Source organism: Aulonocara sp. 'chitande type north' Nkhata Bay, linkage group LG5, assembly GCF_057382095.1.
Source record: "Aulonocara sp. 'chitande type north' Nkhata Bay isolate Kocher_YH1m ecotype deep benthic linkage group LG5, A_spYH_male_GT1.1, whole genome shotgun sequence".
NCBI classification, from domain to species: domain Eukaryota; kingdom Metazoa; phylum Chordata; class Actinopteri; order Cichliformes; family Cichlidae; genus Aulonocara; species Aulonocara sp. 'chitande type north' Nkhata Bay.
Window position 1 is genome coordinate 21,024,051 of NC_141348.1, and position 26,737 is coordinate 21,050,787.

Sequence of the window (26,737 nt, forward strand, 5' to 3'; positions counted from 1 at the left end):
TCAAGTGGATAACCCCCCTTTCCACCAAGCTCTCCTCCTCCGCTGCCTCCCTCCATCTAACGCCCCAGTGCTCCAGAATAAAAATGACAACACATTTCCAGAAACACACACACAGACACACACACACACTCCGGGCCCTTCATTGGGAAGTGTGAGAGGCCGTTATCGACCATATTTCATTACTGATTTCACTCATGTTTCAAATCACAAAATAAGAGTTTCACACTTCAGTGGCCAGACCCAAACCTTTCCTTTCCATCCTTCTCGTCTGTCTGTCCACCCCTCTGACCAGAGCCAAGCCCAATCTACTGGCTGCTCAGCCTCCTCTCATACACCCTTCGCAAACTGTCAGGATCCCATACTACCCCCCAAAACACACACACACGCTAAACTGCACACAAATACGTGCACACACAGCCACAATTCCCTCCACATCAAATAAGAGAAACTGCCAACTAAGCACTTTCATTGAGTGGACAAAAGAAGTGCTTTGGGAAAAACACTTTGAAAGGAAATAAAAGAGAATGAAAGAAGGAACTGCTTCAATTCTGCAGACTCTAGGGGGCAAAACACTCATCTTTCCAAGTACTTTTGTTGATTAGTTAAAAGACTTCGAACACCCCCCACCCCTCAATCCTTATGTTTAGTTTTCAACATTTCAACAATATATACGTGGTAGTTTAAAAAAGGCAAGTGGAGGAAATCACTTAGCAATACAAAGACAAACACGGCAGATATTAATATTTTAAAACGGATTAAAAAAAAAAAAAAATCCCGACGTGACGAGCGGCATGACTCAGTTTTCGCCTCATGCGCCTCCTTCTCTTCCTCATCCCACTGCGCTGGTGTCAGACCTCTCCAGAGAGCAGAGAGCCAAGCTAATTAACATATCTCTAATGAGTCTTTTCGTTTTTTTCCTAATTAAACGAGCTCCTCAATAATACATGAAAACGGGACACCGCACTATTCAATTACATACGTATGGGCCACAGCCAAGCACGTGCGTTAATCTGTATGTGTGCATGCCAAGTACCAGTTTGCTAAGTGTGCCAGGCGCGTGTCTGCCAAAACGGTGCATATGCTTCTGCCCGTGCCCACCCTGGAGTGCAAGTATCTGCCAAGTGAGTCCATTGTAGAGAAGGTGTGGCAGGTCACGGATGCATCGTATCATGCTGGGTAATCCGCCAATTCCAACACCGTCTGCCAACTTTGCTCACCAATTCCCTCAGTAGCACTTCTGCTGCTCCCAATTAAGGTAACTGTGGTCAATTATGTCCAACACCAACGACAAACACACATTTAAAGTGTGAAATGAACCAGCTGCCTTTGTGGCAAGATCATAAACACAACTTCCCCAATCTATTTGTCCAATTGTCAGACTGTAATCTAAAGAGCGACAATTCCCAGCCATCGTTATTAAGTATCACTTGTGTTCATTTCTTGAACCAGTTGTTAATACACTGCTATCTAATAAATAATCAATTGTTAAAATATTTTCTTCTTTTTAGTCACTGCCGCTGCAATTGTGTCGCACACAATCGATTTCTTCTTCAATTGCTTGTCTCGAGACTCGAGCTATTGTCGGGTTTTTCCTGAACGTGACATGACAGTGACACACACACGTGTGAGCGCACAGACGCACACACACACACACACACACACACAAAGTGCACTGATACCATCTCGCACATCCAGCCAAACACAGAGACCATCTCTGAGCAACCAATCAAAAGGCAGATACAATCTGAGAGTTTCTTTTGCTCTCTGCTCTGATCCTCCCCTCTATTATAAATAAAGAAAAGAATAGAAATATGATGGGGAAGGCGTGGGGGCATAGGATATGGTGGGTGGGTACGGGAGAGGGGGTGGGTGGCTTGTCAAGCGCAGACCGAGGCTTCTCCAGAGAAGTCAAGACACGAAAGGAAGTCTTCCCGCTCACCCTGTCTGCCTCTGCGGTTCTCCCTCGGAGAGAAGGGAAAAATCTAATTATCGAGCTCCTAAAGATCTCATTATTGTCTCAGGCTCATTTGCATGTGTGAGAGCGAGCCCAGCAGGAGCCAACCTGAGGACGGCCATTTTGTGCCTGATGTGGAGCCACCGTGCCACCGCACAGTCGCTTTCTGCCACCTTTACAAATGACCAGATTAAATGTCTACCTTCGCTCACGCCACCGTTCACGTCACCCTCTGTGGCCAATGGATGATTGCTTCAATTAAAGAAACCGAGCGCAGTCGCCGAGATTTAAAGGCGATCATAGAGCTGGAAATTACAGTAATTAAGAGATGTCTACCTGCCACCCTTACCAGCCTGATTTATTGTAAACAACTTCAGTGCTGAAGCGACACACAGGAACACACAGGAACAACAACCGGCGTATACTTTGTGCTGCTGTGTTTGTGTCTGGAAGGACTCAGGAGCAAAAACACACACACGCAAATGTAAATCCAAGTGTATCTGTTGGCAGGATGTGTGGGGCGATGTGAGCTGACAGCTCAGACAACAGAGATGTAGCATTGATGCCCCGGAGAGTAGAGAGGTTAGGCAGGCCACACAGCAACAAACAAGACAAACAAGACAGAGATGGAGAGTCAGGAGAGGAGCAGGGCGGCACAGAGAGAGAGGAAGGAGCAGGCAGTGGAAGGTTACACTTCTTTCTTATAAGTGATGCGCATTTGAAGCAGGTCAAGTGAACGCGCGTTCGACCTGCACTTTATCCCATTCATGTGAAAATGAATGTCAACATTCTCGTCACTCTTCAATGGCTAACATCAGAATTACACTGCGTGTTAACTCCCAGTTTCACTTCCCCCTACATGCTTACGTTCTCTTACTCCCTCCCCACCCCCTCCTCCTATCTCTTTTAGTTCTCTTTTAAGATGAGCCAGGAAGTGAAGAGTTGTAATGTAGCATTTAATTAAATTTCTATCCTTTAAGTAAACTCCTGTTCGCCAAAGCAAAGTTGAGCCCAACACGGATTGACCGCCAGCCTGGATTAAAGCCACGGAGGTCATTCTGCAAGCCAGAGACCGAGCAACGAACAGTCGAAATAGTAGGAGAAACTAAGAGTTTCAAAACCCAGATATGGTATAAAACAGTATTTATTTTATTTGCTTATGTCATAAAACCTCATTTCTACACCTGCCAGGTTCTATCCAAAGTAAATAGCGACTCAGGTTTTGATTAAAGTGTAAGCTGTAAAATCCCATTTTTGGAATCTTTTTTTTTTCTTTTTTTTGACATCTTGAGTAATAAGCAGTCATTAATTCAGTGGCATTTTTTGCACTTCTCAGAGGTCACTTGGCAATTAAACCGCGTGGCCGACAGTTCAAATTCTTTACTTTTGGGCTTTCTCTTGATGATGCTGTTTCTGATCAGCCACGGAAGATTCTGCTATTCACAGTAAAACACACAGCTCCGAACATCCCTGTGCTGCTGCTGAAAAGCTTTGACATTTAGATGTATTTTCTATATATTTAGGAGTTGAAATGAAAATGCTTTAACAGGAATGTTGCTGCATATATAGATGAAAATTGCAGATCTTTATGCAGAGTGTTATTACCTTGCTTTATAAATCAGTAAGCCCTATTTTCCCCCCAAAAGTGCCTTACCGGGTTTAGACACCACACAGTAAATCTTACCTCATGCTCGTTTCTGACTCACATCTGTCTTTCTCTCTCTTCCCCTTTTCTGCGTTTCCCATATTGTGATGGTGCGGCCGTGTGTTTATAATGTGGCATGCTAATGAGAAGAGCAGTGCAATAACCGGACTGCTTGCTGCTCTAATAGACCCACGATCCCGCTTTATGGATATGCGACACAGCTACAAATCACGCTTTTGCATGTGGCCTGCATATTATAACCGAAAAGAATTACCAAGAGGAATGTCTTGTGTGATATCTATCAACATACACTGCTAGCTATAAAGCATGTGTTGTAACTCTGTGTGTGTATCTATATCCTCCTCAAGTGTCTTTTAGCAGGGATCCTGCACTCCAGCTAACCCCGCTCTCTCCACTTACTGCTGAATTCAACTCTGAAAAGAAAAAAGAAAAAACACCGACTCGCTACCCAATCACTACAAAGGCCTCATTCAATCACTCACTAACAATCACGCACACACACACACACTCACTGAAATTGAGGGAGAGATACACACAGATAGAGAGTGAAAAAGGGAAACAAAAGTATGCACCTATATCATTGACTGCAGGTGACGTGGCAGTTGGTGAAAACAAAGTTGCGGCTGGCAGAGGCTTAGTATCATGCAGATTGTGACAAAGCAGCAACTATGTGTGTGCTAGTGTGTGTGAGTGCGTGTGTGTGTGTGCTCTGACCTGCACTGGGCTCTGTTTGACCTCGTTGCTGCCAGGGGAGTTGAGTCCAGAGGCCTGCTGGAGGAGGAATTGTCTGGCTGCCTGGAGGGCCTGCAAGAGAGAATTGGAGATGATCAGATGTTTATCGTGCACGCACAGTCGTACAGTGCAGTATTTTCTGTGTTAAGCAACTCGAAAAAGTCACGCACTTTCAAAGTAATGCTTAACATTTACAAAAAAAAGGAAAAGAAAAAAGCCCAATGTGTGCAGTTTCATATCACCATGCACCCATAGCGTCTGAGCGTGCACACTTTCAGTACCTGCTCTCTTCTCCAAATCTGATTTCCTCAATCTGAGGTATGCACCTGGCTGTCAGCCTGCTTGAGTTTTTATATCTGTTGGTGTGTCTGAGTTCTTTCTCAACTCATTCAAAACGTCCTCTTGACTTAAAAAAAAATCTCCGACCGTCTCCTCTGCCCATTCCCTTTTTTTCACCGATGCCCTTTCTTTTCCCCCCTCTGTTCACTTTCTTTCTCCTCCTCAGGGGAAAGTGTAGAGCGGGTTTTCCACATCCTGTGAGGCAGAAGTGTGTCAGCAACATCTTCATGTGTGTCTTTTGAATGGTGGGTGTTTTGTGTGTGTGTGTGTGTGTGTGTGTGTGTGTGTGTGTGTGTGTGTGTGTGTGTGTGTGTGTGTGTGTGTGTGTGTCAGAGTGATGTAAGGAACCGTTTGGCTTGGTATTCCCTGAAAAGCTGTGACTAACCCCCACCTAGCTCTTCACTCTCCCTTCTCTTCCCATTTCTATCGTGTCTGCCCTCCAGTGCTGTCCATCTAAACCAGTGTCACCATTGCTCACTAGCTGTTTCCATTCTTTCACTCTGCTTGAGTTTTACTGATTAATCTGGAATCTGCCTCAGCCATCTCTCCTGCCCTCTCAACATAAGGCACCTTTTCTCAATGTCTTTTATCGCCTTTAACTGTATTAATTATATTTGTTTCGTTTTGGTTTTTTTTTAATGTTTTTCTTTCCTTTGTTGTGTTTTTTTGTCACAGTGCTAAAGAGCAAAACTCTCTATCACTGAGACAAATCAGTCCCTGAGGAAACAGGCATTTTTGTTGGAATGTTTGAACTACTCAGAAAACAAAACAAGAAAACACCCATCTCAAAACAGAGCCGCCTTGCACTTACCGTAAGCGCACAGACCCACACATACACACACACACACACATGCAACCACGCACAAGAGCTCATGACAGAGAGTTAGAGAGGGGAGACAGCAGGATGCACATTTGCTTCCTCTGACTCAAAGGGGAAAGGTTCCTTAGTAAATATTGATTTATGAAAGTCCCTATGTGTGTGTGTGTGTGTGTGTGTGTGTGTGCGTGCGTGCGTGCGTGCGTGCGCGCGCGCGCGCGCCACAAATTAACGGCCAGAATGAGGGATGTTCTTTACCCTGGAAGCTCTTACTCAACTGCAGCGCACAAGAAATCTAGTGCATCATTTCACAACACACAGTACAGTGAAACGTGCAGCACACGCTTACTTTACACTCGTGCTTATTTAATGAATTGTCGAATTAGAAGCTTGGGTGCATTAGGCAACGTTTAATTACAAAAGCAGAGAGGAGAGATTAAACCGAGGCTGAAAAGAAAGAGAAGTTCTCTGTGCAGTCAGAGTGATGAAAACCATCTGTATCGAGCACACTTGCTACTTTTGCTGAGACCGCAATTAAAACGCACACACGGACACGGCTGAGGACGTGCCTGTATACACACACACACACGCACACACGAATTTTAACACTTTGACAAAAATCTTGGGAACCCCCCTCCCATTTACTGGTTTGACCTCAGCTTTTAAGCAGCACAGACACACACACTCATACACACACATAGACACACCAAAAAAAACACAACCGCCCAGTTTGTTGGCATGTGGTGTGAATTACTCCTTGAACACCCTGTCTGCCCAGGAGTGAGTATGTGTGTTTGTCTGTGTGGGTGTGTGTGTGTGTATGTGTGTGCATATGGCTGTATGTTGGCAGGAGCTGGGGAGGCATGTCTGGCAACAATAAGGGACAATTCCACCCAAATTACCACCCTGATTACCACTATATTAAAGAGCCATTTATGGCTTTCATAAACGCTACAACCAAGCAGAGGTGATGCCTGTCTCCACTCGTGTGCCTGCATCCATGCATGTGTGAGTGTCTGAGACACAAGAATTAAGTTAAAAATGCAGATATTTATATACATATAAATAATCTGCAAGTTCTGCTGGACAGCAAAGAGGAAAAAATTCCCAGCTAGCTACCATTAGGGCATCTGTATACACCATAAATACAAAAAATGTTTACCGACTAGAACAGATGGTAATACAAGGCGGCTTAGCGTCGGGTATTTTTTCATTATTGATATTTACAGAATCTATTCTATATCGTCAACATCCAACAAAACCTTTCAGCCTTCCCTAATGTCTAAAGCTGTCTGTTTTTAATTACAACAATCTTGGTAACATTTATTTAAACTTAAACCGTAACAAAAGATGACCGTAATACCATGCTGCTATTCCACTGAAACTCACCGAACAATATTATTAAATTGTTTCCTCTCCCTCGGGTACCTGGACTCACTAAAAGGCAGTCAATCATAAATTTCCTGTATTTTTCCTCATCTTGCTCGGTACAGCAACTAACCATAAGTTTGGAGAGGAAGCTCAAGAAGTAGCTGATTATGTAAACATTACTTCATTCTTCCGTTACAAAGATTGCGGTTCAAGAGTGACAACACAAATCGAGATGTTGGGATTTAGAAAATAATGACCTTAGTAAGTTTAAAAAAAAACCCTTCCTCCTCTTCTTGTGTATTGTCACTTGGAAGCTTGTCTTTAGTACTATTGGCACCATATGTAATTGTCACTCCTTGCTTCCACCACATGTATGGCTTATATTGTGAGGTTTTACTCACACTGTAATAATTCCCATTACCTTGTGGATGAATAAACGGAACCTTGAACTTTCAACTTTGAACAACACTAGAAAGAGGGCCGCAGGCTTAGTGCGCACGCACACAAATGCCACCAGCAACCGCAGCCAAAGCCTCTCAGGTCTACTTTGTCAAGAAGCACTTCTCTTCTCTGACCCTTCTCTTTCATTTCTACTCTTTATGCTCACTCCTTGCCTTTTTCTCTGTGTGACCTGGGCGAGCTGTAGCATTACAAAGCATGCCTCCTGCCCCCTTAACCCACCCACACACTTACACCAGCTCCTCTAAGACTCCCCCCGCTCCCCCTGTGGCATTCTTGGGGGCGCACTGCACCTTTAAAGAAAATATGAGGGAGGCCTAAGAGGGAGGCCCAACAACAGAGTCTTTGTGCTGCCGCTGAGCACTCACACACACACACAAACGCACACGCGCACGCACACACATATACACACATCAGTGGTGTCAGACAGGTTTTATTAGAGTGAGAGAGGGAGGGAGGGAGGGAGGAGGAGGAAGGGGAAGGAGGGGTGAGGAGGTCACTGCTCAGCTTGGAGGCTCGAGAGCACACTGAGTGCGCAAGTGTGTATGTCAGTTTGGTGTGTGAGTTCTTATGACTTGTCATCGCTCCCCTCTGTAAATCATCGCCTCTGACACAGCCTTTAATAACAGTGCATTTTTTAATTCAGCAGGGTCACACACACACACACACGGCTACTTTCGCTCAGATTTCCAAAAAATGCCCAACAGCTACGCGTTTAATTGAAATCTGAAAACGACTAGAAGAAAGGAGACGAGAATGGTGATTTTTTTGCTGCAGGTATCTTTACTGCAGTATCTTTATGAACATGTGCACATCTGTATGTCTGAAAATAGCTTCTTCTTCACCTACAGCTGGGATGTCACGAATTAAATGTTAGATGCAAACTAGAAGGTCTCAACAAACATGTAGCAAATCCGAGCCTCCTAAAGTAGACCTGTGTGTGTCTGTATGTGCGCACCCGTGCCTGGCTCAGGTTGCTAAAGCAAACAGGTCTCTGTGTGTGTGATGAATCTGGCCTCTAATCCGCCCAGTGTGTTTGGGTGACAGAGAGAAAGAGAACGCAGGAATAAGCAAAGAAATCTAAACAGAGAGACACAGTGAAGGAAAAAGGGTGGGGGGGCAGACGCAGGGGAGGGCGAGAGAGAAAGAGACAGGTGGGTACCATATGTTGGAGTAATCCGTCAGCACTGACTGAGGTCCATTGTTGACGGCCGAAACGAAACAAAATCGTCCCCCTTTTACCCTCTCCTCCCCGCATCCCCCCATAGATAAACAGCCCCCGGGGCAGACAGTGGGCTGTCCTTGGGGGAGAAGGAGGAGGAGGAGGAGGAGGAGGAGGCGAGGGAGTTAGGAAGGGCAAGGGGGAGGCAGGTGGTATCAGATTTCTTTGCTCTTAGACCAAGAAGAAGAGTGTACAAAGAAAAGGAGCACAAGTGAGCGCGAGGGAAAAGCTTATTGTTGCATTTAGTGACAAGGGAGCTAAACTAGGCTCTAGCAGCTGGTGATTCACATGTCTGTGCAGCGTCTGAGGCAGTAGATAACTTCAACACCAAACAAATATCCCCAGTCTGCCCCTACTAGCTCAACAGCCTGGGAATGGTGGCTCGTAATGCACCTCGTCTCCAGTGCTCTATCCGCTCCCTTCTCCGGGAAAGAGCAATAGATGGAGACACGGGCAGATAGATTCAGGGTGAAGATGCAGAAAAGAGCATGTCACACCCTGCTGCTTCTCTAAGGTCTGCATGCCTTCTGATTTTGGATCAGCAGGAGAGGCTGGGTTCAGAAAGAAGTGGACCCCCCCCCCCCAAACTCTTCCCTCTCTCTTGCTATCTCCTTTCTGGAGGGCTGTTATTGAAGCTGAAAGCCAAGCTAAAGCTGTGTGGATGCTGCCATCCTCCTGGGTCATCCAGTGATCCCTTGTATCCATGTGCGCTGCTTCTCCTCACTTTGGCACCAAAAACACCCTCAAACTCCACTAAAATCCCCCCTCGACTTTAATTTACTCCCTCTTTCTCTTTGGCTCGTTCTGTGCTACTCCACTAGTTTTCCTGGCTCTAATCTCTCTTATCTTTGATTCCTTCTCTTTCTCTTGCTACTCAGAGGGAATCATGATCAGAGAGAAGATGAAACAAGACTGAACAGATGTAATACAATCTACAAAGCATGTAAATTTGTTAAAAGGATGATGATACACAGTATAGTATCAGCTCACCTGCCTACAGAGATAGGCCCAGTATTTACACACACACACTGTACACAAAGTGAGATTCCTGAAGAGGTGACAGTTAGTGAGATTGCTCTATGACTTTGGGGCATATATGAGTGAGGGCTTGGTTACAGCCACAGTGAAATCTCATGTATCAAATGCATCACTGTCAGTCACCACATAAACCAGATTGCTTTCCCAGATCACTTTATTTCTCTCCGTCTACATCACCTGATCTGTCTCCCACCTTCACTCTACCTCGCCATATAATGCACACAAATATTTGCTTGGCACTCCTCCAAGTATTCTGTCTTTCTGAACCCCTGGCCTCTCATCTCTAGAAATCTGTTATCCATACCCTTCTTCACAACAGCAAATTCTGACAGCAGGTACGGGTTAGGCGCAGGCCTAAAATAGATCTTCTGGGTCTTCCAATGGAAGCAAAGTCTTGTGAATGCAGCTGTTGGGCTTAAGAGGGGACCCTCGCCTTCCGCCTTTGACTGACAGACAAAAAACGGCTATAGTGACGACTGAATGAACGGCATTCTCGTGTAAAGTATTTAAAAGTTGTTGTAACAGATATGTATTAACCATTTTGCACAGTTTTATATTGGTAAAGAGCTTTTATGGAACTGTCGTCATCAAGGCTGCAGTCAGGAAGTTTTTATTCCAACCAAACATTACAGCAGCTGATTTCACTGATGCTCATTTTTTCCAGCAGACATTAAATTTAATGGGAATTTTGCAGGATTTTGCAAGGACACAAATATAGGCTCCTTTGTAGCACAGAAAGGAGGAAAAACAGTCTGCTGAGCCACTGCGACGGCGGTGTCTACAGAAGGAATCATCGCGGAGAAAATAAAGGAGTTTTAGGTAGTGTTATTCACCATGCCAGTCATGACCTTATTGATTTAGCGTACATACAACAATGCGACAAAGGAAACAGGCAATGGCGAGTATATTTAAGACAGATCAGGGGTTTCCACGGGGTAAACATATATGCAGAAGGAATTTGCAGCTTGAACCAAAGCCTTCTAAAGCCTGTCAATTTCACGGTGGGTTACAAATAAACTACCCTCTGCCAAGCCTTCAACCCTTTCCTCCGACTCCTCATCGTGCACGCCTTCTCTTTTTCTGGTATTAATCAGGTCTTTCCGCCCTCCCCTTCACCAGCTTTCCTGTCATTTGTTTTCGCTCCCTCAAACGTGGATTTCAGACCAGTTGTCCACCAATTTAGCGGAGCTTAAGCAACACCGAATGCCTCAGTCTAAACTATCTGGGACACCTTCGGAACCACCGGCCAGCGGCAGGCCCGTTCAGCTATTTAATGTAATGTTTCCGCAATATAAAGGCACCGTTTGAGTGCTGAGGTTTTTGAAATGGCTGAAGCAAGCTTCTCTGGGCCCCAGACTGACCATTAAAGAGAGGAAAGACCGTATTCAAGAGCCAATGCTATAAAAACTCACAAACTCCAAAAGAACTTCAAAATACATCGTAGTGTTTGAAAACCCTGGCTGATTTTAGATTTTTTTTTTTCACATACTATTTTTCACAGAAGGGACCTGTTCTAAACTCCGGGGACCCTGCCGACTTCCAGATGGTTCTCTTCAGTTCAAAACTGTTTTGTGAAACGAGAAAACCTCTCCCCTTCAACTATGTCCCGACACTCATCTAATGTTTCTATTGATTCACGGGGGTATACCCATGGTCATAAAAAAAGAGCTGAACGAATACCCAGAACTGTTTTATATCATGACACAATTCATCATCATATACACACATCTTAAATCCAACACGAGAGCTTTTCGGCTATTTTCTGTTAAGTGAAGGGAAAAGGGCACGGAGAAATAGACAATTAAAGATAATGATGAGGTGAGGAGGGACAAAAAGAAAGAGGAACTCCCTTCCTAGGGAATATAAAAGCAGCTCCCTCTGTACTGTAGGCCTCAGCTCAGTCCAGGCGGCTAATTGATGGCAAATAGCTCTACAGCAGTTTCCTTACACACACACGCGCGTGCGCACACTCACACACAAATACACGTCATATATTATATACACATATGCAGTTTCTCTGCGGTTTTCAACACAGCTCGTTTGGCAGGAGAGGAAGGTCTCGCTCCAGACAGACCCAACCCATAGAGGAAAACACACACACACACACACACACACACACACACACACTTATAATATTTAGCACTCATCTCGTATAAGGTAGGACAGTTTAGTAGTCGGGTCATGCTCCTGGGAAGATAAGGCCACATAGGTGCAGGTCTTAGCTGGGTGACGTTTCAGCCATTTCTCCTGCCCAAACCATGATGAGGATAGCACTAGCCTGGCAACCAGGCCTCACATATGGAAACCGTTTAACTCTTATTATTAATAACCGAAAAAAAAAAAAACGTGGGGGGAAAAAAAAGCAAACTAATAACACATGCAAGACACTGCCAAGACCCAGCGCGCGAGACAGAGGAAAAACACATACATACATACACAAACAAAGACTGTCTGCCATGTGCACATGCATGCACAAACACGTACACACAAAGAGAAATGCGCACACGCAGAAGTCTATTGGTTAAACAGAAAAGCGCAGTCCTAGTCAGTGGCCTGTAAAAGCATTAGCCCGCCTGCCTGCTTCGATGGAAATAAAACTCTTTCATGTTTTTGGTTCAGAGGGTTTTTACACCTGGTTGTGGCTGTAGAGATCGAGATAGACACACCCTAACACCCACCCTTACCACACACACACACACACACACACACACACACACACACACACACACACACACACACACACACAGAGCGGAAGTGGGCAGTACAACAAAGGCTGGCTGCTGTACAATAAGTTTAACTAAACAAGCACAAAATCTTTAACTTCCCCAAATGAGGAGCAGGGTTGGGGTGTGCTATTAAAAAAGGGGAAATGGGGAACTATGTGTGCACGCTAGACTGTGTGATTTAGTAAGAGATGTAGTGAGGCACATTTTTAGGTTAAAATAATACAAAACCAGAAACCAGCCAGAAATAAAAGGAAATTTCAGCATGAAAAGTCTGCTCATGGCAGTTTTTATGGCTTTCTTTAGTCTTCATCATTCACAAAACATCTGCTTTAATCCATTTCCCTGCTTAACATATTACTTTTTACTAGATTACACAATTTTTATACTTTTCACTTGCAACACTTACAACTTTGGCTATTTGTCATGTGTTTCAGTTATGGAAAACTTAACTAGCAAGACAACAAAGGCATTCTTTCTATCAGGTGAAAGGAGGGTGCCGTGCACGGTTCCAGAGCTCAAGAAGAAGGCAAAAAAAGAAAGGGAAAGAGAAGAGCTACATTCCTCTCGTCCTCCCTGTTGACTCTAATCTCTCCTTTAAAATGGCTCGCACAAAGGACCAGCACAGACTAGCTAATTAGCAACACTTTAGGCCTCTGCAGCTTTTGTGTGTGTAGTGTGTATATGTGTGTGTTCATTGTGTGCATCCTGGGCTCTCAACTGTTTCCAGGGTAACTGCTTGCCCGGCAGCCTTGCAAGCGTTGCACATTTTGTCTTTACTTTCCTGTTGTTCCCCTCTCAGTGTCCATCTAGTTCTGTAGATTTAAGTAGTAAGAAGTAACAGCACAGACCGGGCACTTGGACCGGGATAGGAAATGGTAAATGGCCTTTATTTGTATAGCGCTTTACTAGTCCCTAAGGACCCCAAAGCGCTTTACAAATGCAGTCATCCACCCATTCACACACATATTGGTGATGGCAAGCTACATTGTAGCCACAGCCACCCTGGGGCGCACTGACAGAGGCGAGGCTGCCGGACACTGGCGCCACCGGGCCCTCTGACCACCACCAGTAGGTAACGGGTGAAGTGTCTTGCCCAAGGACACAACGACGAGACTGTCCAAACCGGGGGCTCAAACCGGCAACCTTCCGATTACAAGGCGAACTCTTGACCCTTCATCGCCGCGATAGGAGGACCTTATAACACAAGAAGTTCTCCTAGAAGCAAGTCTCATCCTTAGGCACACATCTGGATAGATTATTTTTAGCTAACAAGACCAATCCTGCAACTAAAGACACGGGTTAAGAGTTAACATTTTAATGACTGCACGCATAGCATCAGCAGTCAAATTTGATCAAACTGGAGCAAAACATTTTGTGAATATGCACGACTAAAAGGGTTAAAAAGCTGCTTTCTTTACCAATTACCCTTCTACATATGCAGGCAAGAACTTTTATGATCGTGTAGACTTATTTGCGGCTCAATCCAGAGTGTGGGAGTATCAGTTTTTTGGGATCGTCCCACCAAAGTGCTTGTACAAAATGCCATGCTAAGCCAGGTTATGGATACAGTAACCCAAGAAAAACAATACACATTGCCACATTATTTCTATACTAAGTAGATTTGTCTGCCGCCACACACGTGAAACATTCATGAACCTTAACTGTGCGCGGCCACCTGTGCAACAACATATTTAACTTACACGTTTCCTTGTTTGGGTAAATGAGTGGAGTGCATGGTTGCAGACTAAAGCTGTCCTGTCTTGGTGCCTTATTCCAGATGAACTCTGCAACAGAGCACCTGATCTCAAGTCAGTTAAAACCAATTATGTCTGGAGAAGCATCCCCAGACACACGCACACACAAGCTGTTACTAATAATAATGAGGTCTTTCAGCTTTGTTTTGTGACCTGTGACCTTATAACAGCCTTCAGTCACCATGGTGACAGGTTGAGGAGTGGAAGTCCTATTTCACTCAACTTTTTAACCTCCATAAACTGTGTCTGCTGCAGCCCATTCCTCGACGTGTCTTGTGTGCATGTGTGTGTTATTTACCTGACAACACCGCCAGGCCTACCCAGTGTGAGTGCTTTCAAACACTCCCATGGCAACCAAACCCAACCTAACCCCTACAGGTGCCCAGGTATGTGTGAGTATAACACTGTCTCCACAACAGAGACAGGACAAACACACACAAACACACATTTTTTTTGTGTGTTCGTGCTGTCTATTTTCATCTCTGGGTCCCTTGACCGGTTGGATCAATCAACCATGACTATGTCCATGCTAGCTCATCTGGTCTGCTGAACCATGTCTACTCTCCGTCTTTTGCTATAGTCCTGTAGCATACTTATGTGGAAGACCGTATTAAGGAGTTTACAGTTTTACAGTACTGCTCAAGTTGATGTGAAAACTGTGGTGAATATTTCTGCTATAATTTCAGAAATGTGCTAAACTATGGTGGATTTTTCCTCTTTAGCTAGAGAATGAGCATGTATTATGAGGAGGTCACGGGGGAGAAATGCAAAAGAACTGAGAGAACAAAAGTGCGAACAAAAAAACAAACTCCGCATTTCAATAGCTTGGCTGGAGAAAGCATTAAAAATTCTTTTATTGACACAAAAAAATACTATTAGAATTAGGTATGTGGGAAAAAAAGAGAAATTTGAGGAGGGGGGGTCAATTGAACACCTTTGAACACTAAAGCTATATTTTGGGTATTGATGCATATTTGTTCTTTAGGTAGATGTTTGTATGCTAATAAGCAAGCACCCAGAAGCTTTAAAGATTTGCAGTAGAGTGCTTCCGTATATCCGGATCTCAAAAGATAGTCAGTGTCAGGGTCCCTGTGCCTACCCGGTCGGCTCAGTACGGCTACATATGTTTTGTATTCCTTTTTTTATTTTTTTCCTGCTCTCTCCTTTCCCCTCTTTCCCTCCTCCCTCTGCCTGGGCGGAGCTCACCTGCGGGCTCCTGCCCTTGGCCCACGCACCTGTGGCTCATCACGAGTGATCCAGCTCCTTTATAAGACGGCAGCCCTGTGTTTCTCGTCGCTGGACCGTTGCCGACCCTCGTCAGTGTAACCCCAGCTCAATGACTTCAGAAGTGTTTCATAGCGATTTACCTAACTACCCATTCGTGTCTCTGTGTACAGATTCCCTGGACCTACCCCTGTGTTACCCGAGTGAGTGGAGTGTGAGGAGGAGTGGACGGAGAGTGTGCGAGTGTGAAGAGGAGTGGACGGAGAGTGTGCGCGTCTTTCCCGTTCGTGTGTGGACCCCCGGAGCCCGGCTTTCCCCTCACTTTTGTAAATAATCACCTGGTGCATCATAATAAAGACTCTTGTGCTTTCAAGACCTAGAGCCTGCGCGTGAGTCCGTTCAGTCCCGTTGTGACAGTCAGGGTAGCCGATTATATTTGTTGTGTGTTCATGTCTTAAATCATCCTGATTATTAAGTATGAAGTACTGGTTAAGACAAAGATTGATTTTCTGAGATCCCAACGAGTAAAGAAAAAGTAAAGAAGTCAAATTCAAGGAAGACACAAAAAGGGTACTGCTATTCCTTTTAAGACTCCTAGAGGAAGTAGTTGCTCTATAGGTCTCTTTGTATCAATGCGGTAATAGCAGTGGGTGTTCTGTGATGGTAGGCAACCCTATTTGCCCCTCCTCTGTCTCAGCATGACCTCTGGTGACCTGTGAACCATACTGACCTCCCACATAAAGACGAAGGCCTGGGCAAGACCGAGGGAAAGCTTTTAGGAGGTGACAGCACTCAGGGAGAAGAGTGGGACTGATTTAGTGACCAGAACACATGACAGACAAACAGTTATGGGTTTATGCATGCATGCATGCAGACAGGCAAGAAAAATGCATTGGTATATAAACTGTTGTGCAGATGCACTAAAAAGGAGCTGAATTTGATTATTCCTAATAATCCAGAAACAGTAACTGAAATGCTCTTTTCCCATCTACCTTCTCTTTTCAAGTCACCCCTTCACCTCAATCTGCTCTGCACTCCTGACCTGAAATTGAACTCTGTTGAGTGCTGGAGGTCAAACAAGACACAACAGTCCCAGTGACCAACATTCACCTTCCATAATTCAGCAAAGCCTTTTCAGCCAAAGCTAGCGAATCCCATATGGCTCAAAACCTCCCCACCTCCATTCATACGGGCCATAATTACCGAGTCTAGCCAATCTAACAGGAAGCCATACGTTATATGAATCATCCAGCATCTCTCATCATCTGTTAACATGCTCACACACACAGCATTCTCATACATCTGTCTGCAAAGCACTCCCAGCATCAAACCCAAATGTTCCCTCTTGAACGTGCACACACACACAATGCACACACACACACACACACACAAAACAGCTATCTTTCATCAGTGTTTGTGTATATCTGAGATCTGTATCGGTTCCCCCTGATCTCCAGTCATCACTGCGGCTCCTTAATTACACCCTTCATTAACTCACATCAGCTCTGTGCACGTGTGTAACTTCCTATATGTGTCTGTGTGAGCGTATACGAAAAAGCGAGCGTGACAAAGATCGCTAGTATCCGAGTGTGTGCGAGCGTGCACACGTGCGCAACACGAGGGAAGCACTGAGGAAAAAATAGAACATGACAAATGGGAGTGGGGATCGAAGCTCCAAACCAATTTCTAAAACTGCCTTTTTCTCAACCAATGTTCCTTTTAAACCCTTGGGGGATGGAGACCACTGCTACAGTCTGCTTCTCACTTTCTATTTGCGCGTAAGAGTGAGTTAAGCACAAGAGAGAGGGGAAAAACTCCTGTCTGGCTGGTTTAGGCAACTGATGAGTAGCCCTGCCAAGAGGAAATGGCACCTTTTTGTCACCATCTCACTCTCTTTCCTACTTTCTTCTCCTCTCTTCCTCTCATCACCAGAAGCGATTAATTGACAGCAATGGGAGGGGGGGGGGGGGGGGGGGAAGACAGAAATGGGTGAGAAGAGAGAGGGGGTGGCAGCAACGTACAGCATAGACTTAAAATCTGCCAAAAACAAGGAAAAAGGTGGTAGGAGAGACTTAAACGGAAGGAGAGAATAGGAGACACCTGGTTCTCGTCAGTGAACCCTCCACCCAGCCACACATACACACACACTTTGAGGTTTGTTAGGATTTATCCTGCTTACATTTCTCTTCTGCTATGCATCATTTCACGTCCACACCCGGCACCTCAACAAACTGCCATAGACTCTCCACCGCACTCTCACTTTTCCACCTCGCTCTCCTCTCGCTCTGTAACTCGGCTCATTGTTTTCCCTCCTTGCCCTCCCTTCATCTCTCTCCACGATGATGGGGCAAAACTGGTCTTCACCCCCTTTTCACTTTCTTCCCTCTTTCCTGCTCTGTTCTTTCTGGGGAGGCAGACAGGCCACATTCCACAGGGAGGCCCAGGCGCCCTTTTCTGACACGTCTCAGCATTACACCCCTCCCTCATCCCTCTATTTCTTCTTTCCAGCCCACAAATGCCCCCCACCCCCACCCCCCTTCTCCGTCCCAGTGCTGCCTCTTCACCCGTCCTTTTACCTTCATTCCTGGTGACTGGTAGTCCCATCTTCCAATTTCTCTTCTCTGTTTATCCCTCATCATTTACTTTCCTATCTTTCTGATTTTCTCTACCTATGACAGACAAAAATAAAAAATAAAAAAATTAGACTCCAAAGACAGAGGCCAGTTTAGAGGTTTGATGGCTGGAGATGGCTGTGATTTCTCTCAGGTTCCCAAGAGGCCCAAGGAAAAGATGGCTTTGTGTTCTGACAACACTGAGCTGTCAGGATCCCAGTATGTCAGTGTGTATATCTTTTCTGCTCCAGTGCGCATTGGCAACGCTGGTCTACACTATAGCTTCAGGTGAGAGACTCAAGCGTGGAGATAAAAGGAGGATAGGGAGCAGGAGGTATGTCCATGAGATTTAGGTAGCGTCTTAAGTTAAAAAAAAATGTATGCATGTATATATATATATATATATATATATATATATATATATATATATATATATATATATATATACACCATTATTTTACAATCAAGTCTGAATATGAAAGGACGAAAATCAAAAGACCAGTACAGACTAAAAAGTTAGAAATCCTAAATTGAAATCTAAAGCTAAGACATTTTCCTTCTAGTTTTTAAAGACTGACTATGAAATAAATAAATCTAATAAAACTTAGTAAAGTCGTATGAAAATGTCTTAAAATAAGTATAATGTTCTCTTTTAACCTCCTAAGACCCAAACTCTTCCACGGCATGCATTTTTAATTTCTCTTTGATATTTGGGCATATTTGGGGCAGATGAATGTAAAAACAAAGAATTACCAGATTATTTTTTTTACCTTATTTTTGTTTTTAAGAAAAATAAGAGCCACATATGAGGATATTCATTTAAAATTTTGATAGAACGGTAGCAGTATAATGTCCTCGTAAGTGGATATCAGGCCCATGTAGAGCAAAATTGAGTATTTTGGTCTAAATGCCCCAAAATGTGATGTCCGCATATGTAGACGGCAGGTCCTAGGAGGTTAAATAACAAAATTCACTCTTAATAAAAGTTAGGATACAACAACAAAAATAACATCTTAACTCCTGCTGCATTTAAACTACATATAGTATATTTTAATATTTTCTAAGATCTTTCATTTAAACATGGATAAAATATTAATAATAACAAAGTTTAAAAAATAAAACAGATGAAAGATAAAAGATAAACTTAAAAAACTCAGCTCCTATCAAAGAAATAAACACCCCAAGGTGCTTTAATCTTATCCAGGGAGTGAGGCAACGAGAGCGGAGAGTTTGGGAGGTGTGTGAAGGGAAACAAAGGCTTGTGATATTTCGAAGGGCTGAAGGTGGCACGCAAGCTTGTAAATGTACGCGTGAATCTTAAGTCAGTGAAAAGACACGGTACAGGTGATTCTAATAGCATTTTAAGCAGACACATGTTTAAGAGTCCTCAACATAATCGCATGTATGCAAAAACTACGCCTCACAATCCAAAATGCATTGCTGTGAAACACCCATAAATCAAGTAAAAAAGAACACAATGGTTCCAGACGAAAAAAACACAAACATGTATAGCACAGGAAGACCACACCTTTAACTCTTAACAAGTCAACTTCACGAGAATCGAGTTAAACTAAAAAAAAAAAAGCTGTTCATAAAGAACTACCACAATGCAAATTTACAGTCACATATGTGGATGTAACATTTTTGTGAGGTGAGCGTTGGGATCTGGAGGAAAGGTTGTGCTTGTCTTTCATGGTCCATAGTGGCTGGGGTGGGGGGGTGGGGGGTTAGTACAGCAAAAGAGAGGAAGAGAAAAAGATGGAAAGAGAGAGGGAGCTATGTTTGTGGTTGGTAACCCGCTCGAGAGAGGAAATACCAGGGTTCACGCACACATACACACACCTATATACACACACACACAGGTGCAAAAACATAGAGAGCATAGACACGTCCAAGAGAATAAAGACCTGCTTTGTATGAGCTACAGGTTTGGTGTTTAAATGTGTGCATTTGTGCGTGGCAGTGTGTGTCTCTGTGTGTGTGTGTGTCCTCGGCTGAAGGTTGCTGAGGAAGCAGGGTGAGGATGCAGTCATGGGAAGGAGGAGGGAGGGCAGGACAGGAGTGAAGGGCTTCGAGTGTTCTTCATTCACCTAAGGCTCCATCATTATAATTAGGGGGGAATCATTTTAGCAGCAGGGAGGAAACCCTGATTTTTTTGCCCCCCCTGGGTTTCCTCACTAGAAAGAACCCAGAAACCCACACTGACCCCCTGTGACGGGCAAACATACAAAGCATGCATAAAAAAAATAAACAGGAGGACAAAAATGTGTTCTATCTATTAATCTACTCAATAAAGAAAACGCCTCAACATTTACTGAAAAACGTGAATCACTAAGTTTCCACCATTAGATCATTAGACGACAGCATGGCGGACATTTTTGTGTATTTACGGACAAATGACTAGTGTAGAGACCTTTATATGAAAAAAAAGTTGTGAAATTCTGTGTGTGTGTGTGTGTGTGTGTGTGTGTGTGTGTGTGTGTGTGTGTGTGTGTGTTTGTAAGTTTGTAGTACGTGTAAAGGTCCAGGGTCCTTCAGACAGTAATCAGTAGAGAGTTATGTGGATTCTGAGGGGAATGAGAAATAAAATTTTCATCCAAGAAGTTCCGGGAAAAGTTTGGAAATTCCATTTGACGCAGTGGCCAGTGTGTGTGTGTGTGTGTGTGTGTGTGTGTGTCTGTGTGTGAGAGAGAGAGAGAGAGAGAGAGAGAGAGAGAGAGAAAGACAGAAGAAGAATAGCATAACTCCAGACGTTATGGACACACATCCGAGTGCTATATGGAGTGTGTCATAAAAATAAGAATCTGAAATGTACACACACACAGAGCTTACCTACAATAGCTCATTCTTCCCTGTTTTCTTCTTCAGAATTGTGAGGACTGTGTAAATATCCATCACTGGGAATCTCACGAGTAGGAATTAATGCGGGGAACTGTGTCCCAGTGGAATTATTTGGCACATTACGAAGAGTGGCTAATTAAAGCAACGACCAGCCAACCTGTCAGAGCTTTTCACTGTTCGCACACACAAACCTAACTATTACTGTGTGGCCACTCGATTGCTGTCACATCTGTACGTTATGCAATGACCTCACGTGTACATGCTGCTCCATACGATGTGCCATATATACAATCACGAGTTGCACAAGGGTTGCAAAACAAGTCTCATGAGTACATATAGACAAATGGAAACAGTGCAAAAAGCATGCATTACACCCATAGGGAGACCCCACAAAGGCCTAAAAACAACATGCGCACACTTATATGCAACACTAAAGCACACACCTGTTGCTGTTGCAGGTGGAGTAAGTCAACTGGGCTGATCTCTCCATTGGTGTCTCCGTTGGACCCACCCTCTCTACCGCCCCCTCCATCCGACTGGCTACTGAGGCTGCTGACTCCGTTCTGGTTGGACGGCGTCGTACGAATGGTCTCAGAGGCTGATTCCACCATCATCACTGGCACCTGAGGACAGAAGGGCGTGTCACAGGTTGAACAAAACTGACCTGGGCAGTTTCAGCTCTTATCTGATAGAACGGATCAAGTTGGGAAACTAAAGTTATGCTGAAGGAGAGAGAGAGAGAACAGTGTGCGTATACGTGCATATACACTTTCCTTTCTAAAAAGGGCTCGCGGTCATGCACAAACCTGCCCAAGAGGCCACAAAGCAACACCTAAAGCAGACACTTTTTTTGTGTGCGTCTCCATGTAAATGTGTGTGTCTCTGAGCATACACAATGGATTAGGATCACATGTGCAGCAAATCTAAACTGACAAGTCTGTTAATACTCTGCTATATAGTTAAATAACACACACATTTCTCCAATAATCAGAGGTGGCATGTGTGCGCTGTGTGAGACATGAGCTGGTTGCTCTTTGAGAAAGATCTGTTTGATGCACCTTCAGAGGGCCTCTCTAATTAGAGCGTGTTCCTTCCACAAAACCCGACAAAACGAGCCGTTCCTGGATGTGTTGTTGTTTTTGAGAAACAACGCCTCGCAAACACACAGGCGCATTTGCCATCGTTAGGAGCTCGAGCGTGGGAGAGAGGAGACACAGAGACACACACTCTGCGTGCGCCGAACACACACAAGCTCAGCTAATACAAAACAAAACAAACCTTCACACAAGCACGCAGGCTGTGAACTCCTAATGACAAGCTCAATCTCGTCTTTCTGCCTCATCCAGTTTTAGAAATTAACACACACAGACACACACAAACATGCAAGTGCACACTTTAAAAGGGGAAAGTTCTCTTTGCTTTTACTTCAGCATTCCGGAGTGGGTACACAAAACGCCATCGAGGCATTCTACCTGCCGTCTGCGTCTGTGTGCGCGCGTGTAACGCATGTGTGTGTTGTTTCAGAGGCGTACAACCCATGCCTTCTGGGGAAACAATAAAAGCTATTTCATGGGAGAATCTAACTTTTCTTTTCCTCTGAGGCAAGAGTAGGTGAACATGAGTGTGTGTGTGCATTTTTTTTTTCTCTCTGACAGCAGGTGAGGGTGAGAAATCGCTGGTGGCTTTGTTAATGGAATGCTGCCAAATGTTTGCTGGGGGACAGGGACCTTAGCATGTTTGTGTGCATGTAGGGGGAGGTTACAAGTGTGTGCAGGTGGATGGGCTTGTTAAATGGTCAGTTCTCTCAAATCATACTCCCCCCCCAAAAAAACAAAACAAAACAGGTTTTCTCATTGATGAGGTCTCCAGCCCTGCTGATAGTCTGGTTCCACTTTTAAAGGTTTTGCAAAACCCGGATATAAATTTTCCGCTCTTTTGTGTCAGTTCCACTCTATATCACTTTTTTTTCTGGGGATAGAATCAAAAGTATTGGAGGCAAGCGTCTCAAGGCCTTAGAACGTGGAAATAAATCCATGCAAGCTATCAGTGCCACTTAAGCGCACCGGGCGAACGTGGATCATCGAGGAATTCTATGAGACGGATTCAGAATGTCTTCGTTTATATGAAAACCTCTCTCCGGTTTCAGTCCCAGACGAGCTACTGTTTGGCCACTGTGGCGAGACCATTTTTTGCCATACATATTATTATTTTTTAAAATATTGCGAGCTAAACCTTTAAAAAGTACAAGGTGCTTACTGACATATTTCACCAGTTCGAGACTCTTCCCTAACAAGCAGCGCCATTCGAGAGCCACAAATCACACTGCAGTATTTTTCCTCCCCATTAACTCTCCCCTGTCTCCCTCCTGGCACCCATCCGCCTGTGAAGTTAAGAGTGAGAAGTAGAGCGTTATTGTGACATTTAAAGCTAGTCACTTAATCTCCAACCTCACTCCTCTCCTCAGTGCGCTCTCTCGCTCTCTTTTTCATTGTCCCACCCCCACCCCAACCCTCATCTCCTCCCGCCTTCATCCAGACCCCTGCTAGGTCAAACTACTCCCTGAGGTAATATTATGAAGCAAGGCATAGTGCTGAGTGATCAACACATCTCGCCGCACAGTCCACTGACTTTGCACTGCGGTAGAAAACTCCTCACATCATCACACATTTCACTACGCATGAATCACCGGTCTGCTATCTATCCCACACTATATTGTGCCATGCCGTAATGTACTGTAGACCCATCTGCTTTTTACTCTTTCTCATTGACCTTATTAGCAATGAGGGGAAGAGAGATAAAGACAGACAGAGAGATGGAGCTTGCAGGTGGACAAGGACCTAATGGGAAAGTGGGAAGTGTTTAAAGCTGCAAGCACATGCCTTGTCTTTTATACACACACACACACACACACAGGCCAGTGTGGTGGTATGCCCATCTAAAGGGTGTGTACTCTGTCATATCCTGTAATGGGTGTATATAAGTTGGTGTAATGGAGGTCGGGAAAAAGGCAGGGGCATAAATCTACCCTGAAGTCTTTGATTAGGGTTATGATACACACACACACAGACACACACGATTTTTACATTTAAGTGTTTCTGGCAGCGAAGAGGAGCTGCCCGTGCAAAGGCCTGCCTCAGCCCGCTACCCCGCTCTCAATCTGCGCCTCTTTCTTGCTCTCTCAATCTCGCTACATGCTCAGACCCTCTCTTGCTGAACCCCTGACCTGAGAGTGTGTGGGGAGAGACATTCCCACTACCCCGAGGGGACTGAGCAAGGGAGGGCGGAGTGCAGATCAGAGAGATAAAGAATGTGTTTGGAAGAGAGGGAAATAAAAGGCCTCTTTTGCCTTTTAATTGGGATGGAGAAGAGAAGGAGGGTAATGGGACTCAACATGTTTCTGATGACTCTGGCGTATACGTGAGTGTTTGTGTGTGTTTGTCTAAGAGGCTGACACCTACCTTTGTACTGTAATGGATTAGCTCACTGCGAACGCTTGGTGCATGTGTTTATGTGTGCGTCTGGTGAGATTGATGAGCCGAGAGGCGTTGGGACGAGTCTTGTTGCAACACGTACTGTAGCTTGTTCAGATGTTCCCAAAAACACAGCATTAATAATAATGATCAGAACAAAAAACTCTCACTCTGTTTCCTCCCATTGCTCTGGGTGTGTGAAGTTCAAACAAGCCGAGCCAAATGCCCAGTAAGCTGGCTCACCGCGGCTGACTCCCAGGCTTTGTCTGTGGTATTTGCTCTGTCAGATTCCTCCTGGTCACTGCTCATCAGGAACTTTGTAAAACCGGACCGGTTTCACTTTCTGCGAATGCATGTGTGTTTGTGCGAGAGGGGGGAGAGATTTGTGTACGGCGTGTATTTATGTGTGCATCTGTGTTTACAGCAGCTTAGTGAGATAATAAGTCTTTATCATGTTATGCCTCATGTGGGAATATTTCCTGCACTCCCAGAACGCCTGTTCTGTTTCCTCCGCCTTGCATCAGCTCACAGGAACGCTGCTTATTAGGCAAAGAACTGAGGGAATAAGAGTGGGAGGGAGAGTGAGTGGAGGAGGGAGGGGGTAAGGGGGAAAAAATGTCTGTACCAGTATCTACACTCCATCATCTATCTACTTTCATCTGACTCTTGAATTATCTCTCCTGCTCTCTTCATGCCGTCTTTCTCCCTCTGGTTATGCCTGGCAACTAGTGGCAGGTTCAACCCTGGAAAACATTAAAGTTTTCACCCTGAAATAGAACCCACATAGGTTATGTCTATGATCTCTGATAGTTCAATCAATATTTGTGAGCAAGTGAGACTGTCTTCTGAAGACAGTATCTGAGGAGCCACAGCTCTAACCCGTTTTGTAATCAGGAATCTCAATTCAGAGTTGACAAAGAGTGGCTCTGTGGATGCACAAAATATCTGGTTAACTGTTACAACTGCGAGAACTTTACTTCATTACAAATGACAGTCTCGGAGGAAGGAATGGGAATCGCAGTCGTTATTGTCACTCTGTCCAGAGAACGTCCTATTTACTGTCACTGGGGAAAGCTAAAGGATTTGTCTCCTGAAAACATTACAAAGAGCCTAAGCTGCTCTACATTTGCGCTTTGACAAGGACAGGAACACTGTCATGCAAAGACAGATCATGATTTAGTAAACACTTACACGCCCATATTCTCACACTCTCACCCAACAAGCTGTCAGACTCCGGTGCTAAATAAACTGTGACACTATCCCCGAGGGAATCTGATTTAACCCCAAACGCCAGAACAAATCCAACTATCAGATCTGGCCACTTATGTCTTCATAAATCCATTTGTTGGTTAATGAGTGAGAAACACAACCCGAAACACTGAGTAAATTGTACTTATCTGCCACAATGACATACTCTGCTGTTGGGTGTAAAACAATAGAAAGAAATGAAAAGCAATAAGTAGATATATTTGCTTTAATAAATAAAGCAGTGACTATTGGAGGAGTTCTACAACATCTTGCTATCAAAGCACCTAACGCTTTACCTTTTTACACAAGCAAATGACTATTTAACCAATGAGGCTACCGTGTGCGTGTCAGCACATGCTTAGCAGACTTGTTAAGAACAGTCACTCTAAAGTCAGTTAAACTAATTACTGTCAACAGAGCATGCATTGTTGTGAAGCATATTCATAGTGCTAACTATATTTGCCTTATTTCACTGCTTATTAACAAAATGTTACCAGTTCTCTGTCAAGACACCGAATTGCTTTGTTGCATTCAGTTTAATCCAAAAATATTCACCTAGCCTCTGTGGATGTTTCAGAGATCTTAAGCTGTCTTCTCCTTCTATCCTTGAGAAGAAAGCGAAAGAAGAGAATGAGAGGAAGAGGAATAGGAGGGATATCTGTGTGGCATTTCTGAGCTGACGTGTATTAGTTTCAATAAAAAAAAAAAGAATGAGGTCAAAGGTGAAGTGAGGAAATAACACACTACATTCACACACAGGCACAAAAGAAAAACAAAAAAACGTGTGTGCATAAACCAGACATATACCAGCCAGGTAGACTTCAGCAGAGAGCTAAAGCTAGCAGCTGCTAGCAGCACTGCTCCGGGCTACTTTGGCTGTCAGCCAGCGCTAACAGGTTGGCTAACAGCAAAAGGGCTAATGCTAGATGTCTGCGGCTGCCCTGGCCCTGCTCCAGTGCTAACAGGTGAACTCCATTATCCCAGACAGATAGTCAGTCAGATGTGGGCCAATATCTACTACCGGCTGGCTGGCTGACTGACTGGCTTCAAAGAGCATCGTCAACCCAGAAAGAGGAGCTAGCAGCACTGGCCTGTACTCTGACCTCCACTGTGCTGTGCAGCTGGCTAATGAAGAAGCCGGTGCTTTTGTTAGGGAGTGGAGAGAAGAAGAGAGGGGGCTCAGAGTGCAAATGATAAGAAAATCCCTCACTATGAAAACACGAGGAGTTTTTCTATACTTCTGCAGGACTGTCTGCCATATGGT

General features: G+C 44.4%; 1 protein-coding gene across 1 annotated transcript in view; it reads right to left on the minus strand.

Moving 5' to 3' along the window:
- foxp4 (forkhead box P4) overlaps nucleotides 1-26,737 on the minus strand; it is a 92,896-nt gene that overhangs the window by 38,085 nt on the left and 28,074 nt on the right. Inside the window, exons 2-3 of the mRNA XM_086291991.1 lie at nucleotides 21,199-21,378; nucleotides 4,335-4,424 (exon numbers count right to left, since the gene is read on the minus strand). Coding sequence (XP_086148117.1) covers nucleotides 4,335-4,424; nucleotides 21,199-21,369 — 261 coding nt within the window. The 5' untranslated portion in view covers nucleotides 21,370-21,378. The remainder of the gene's footprint in view (nucleotides 1-4,334; nucleotides 4,425-21,198; nucleotides 21,379-26,737) is intronic.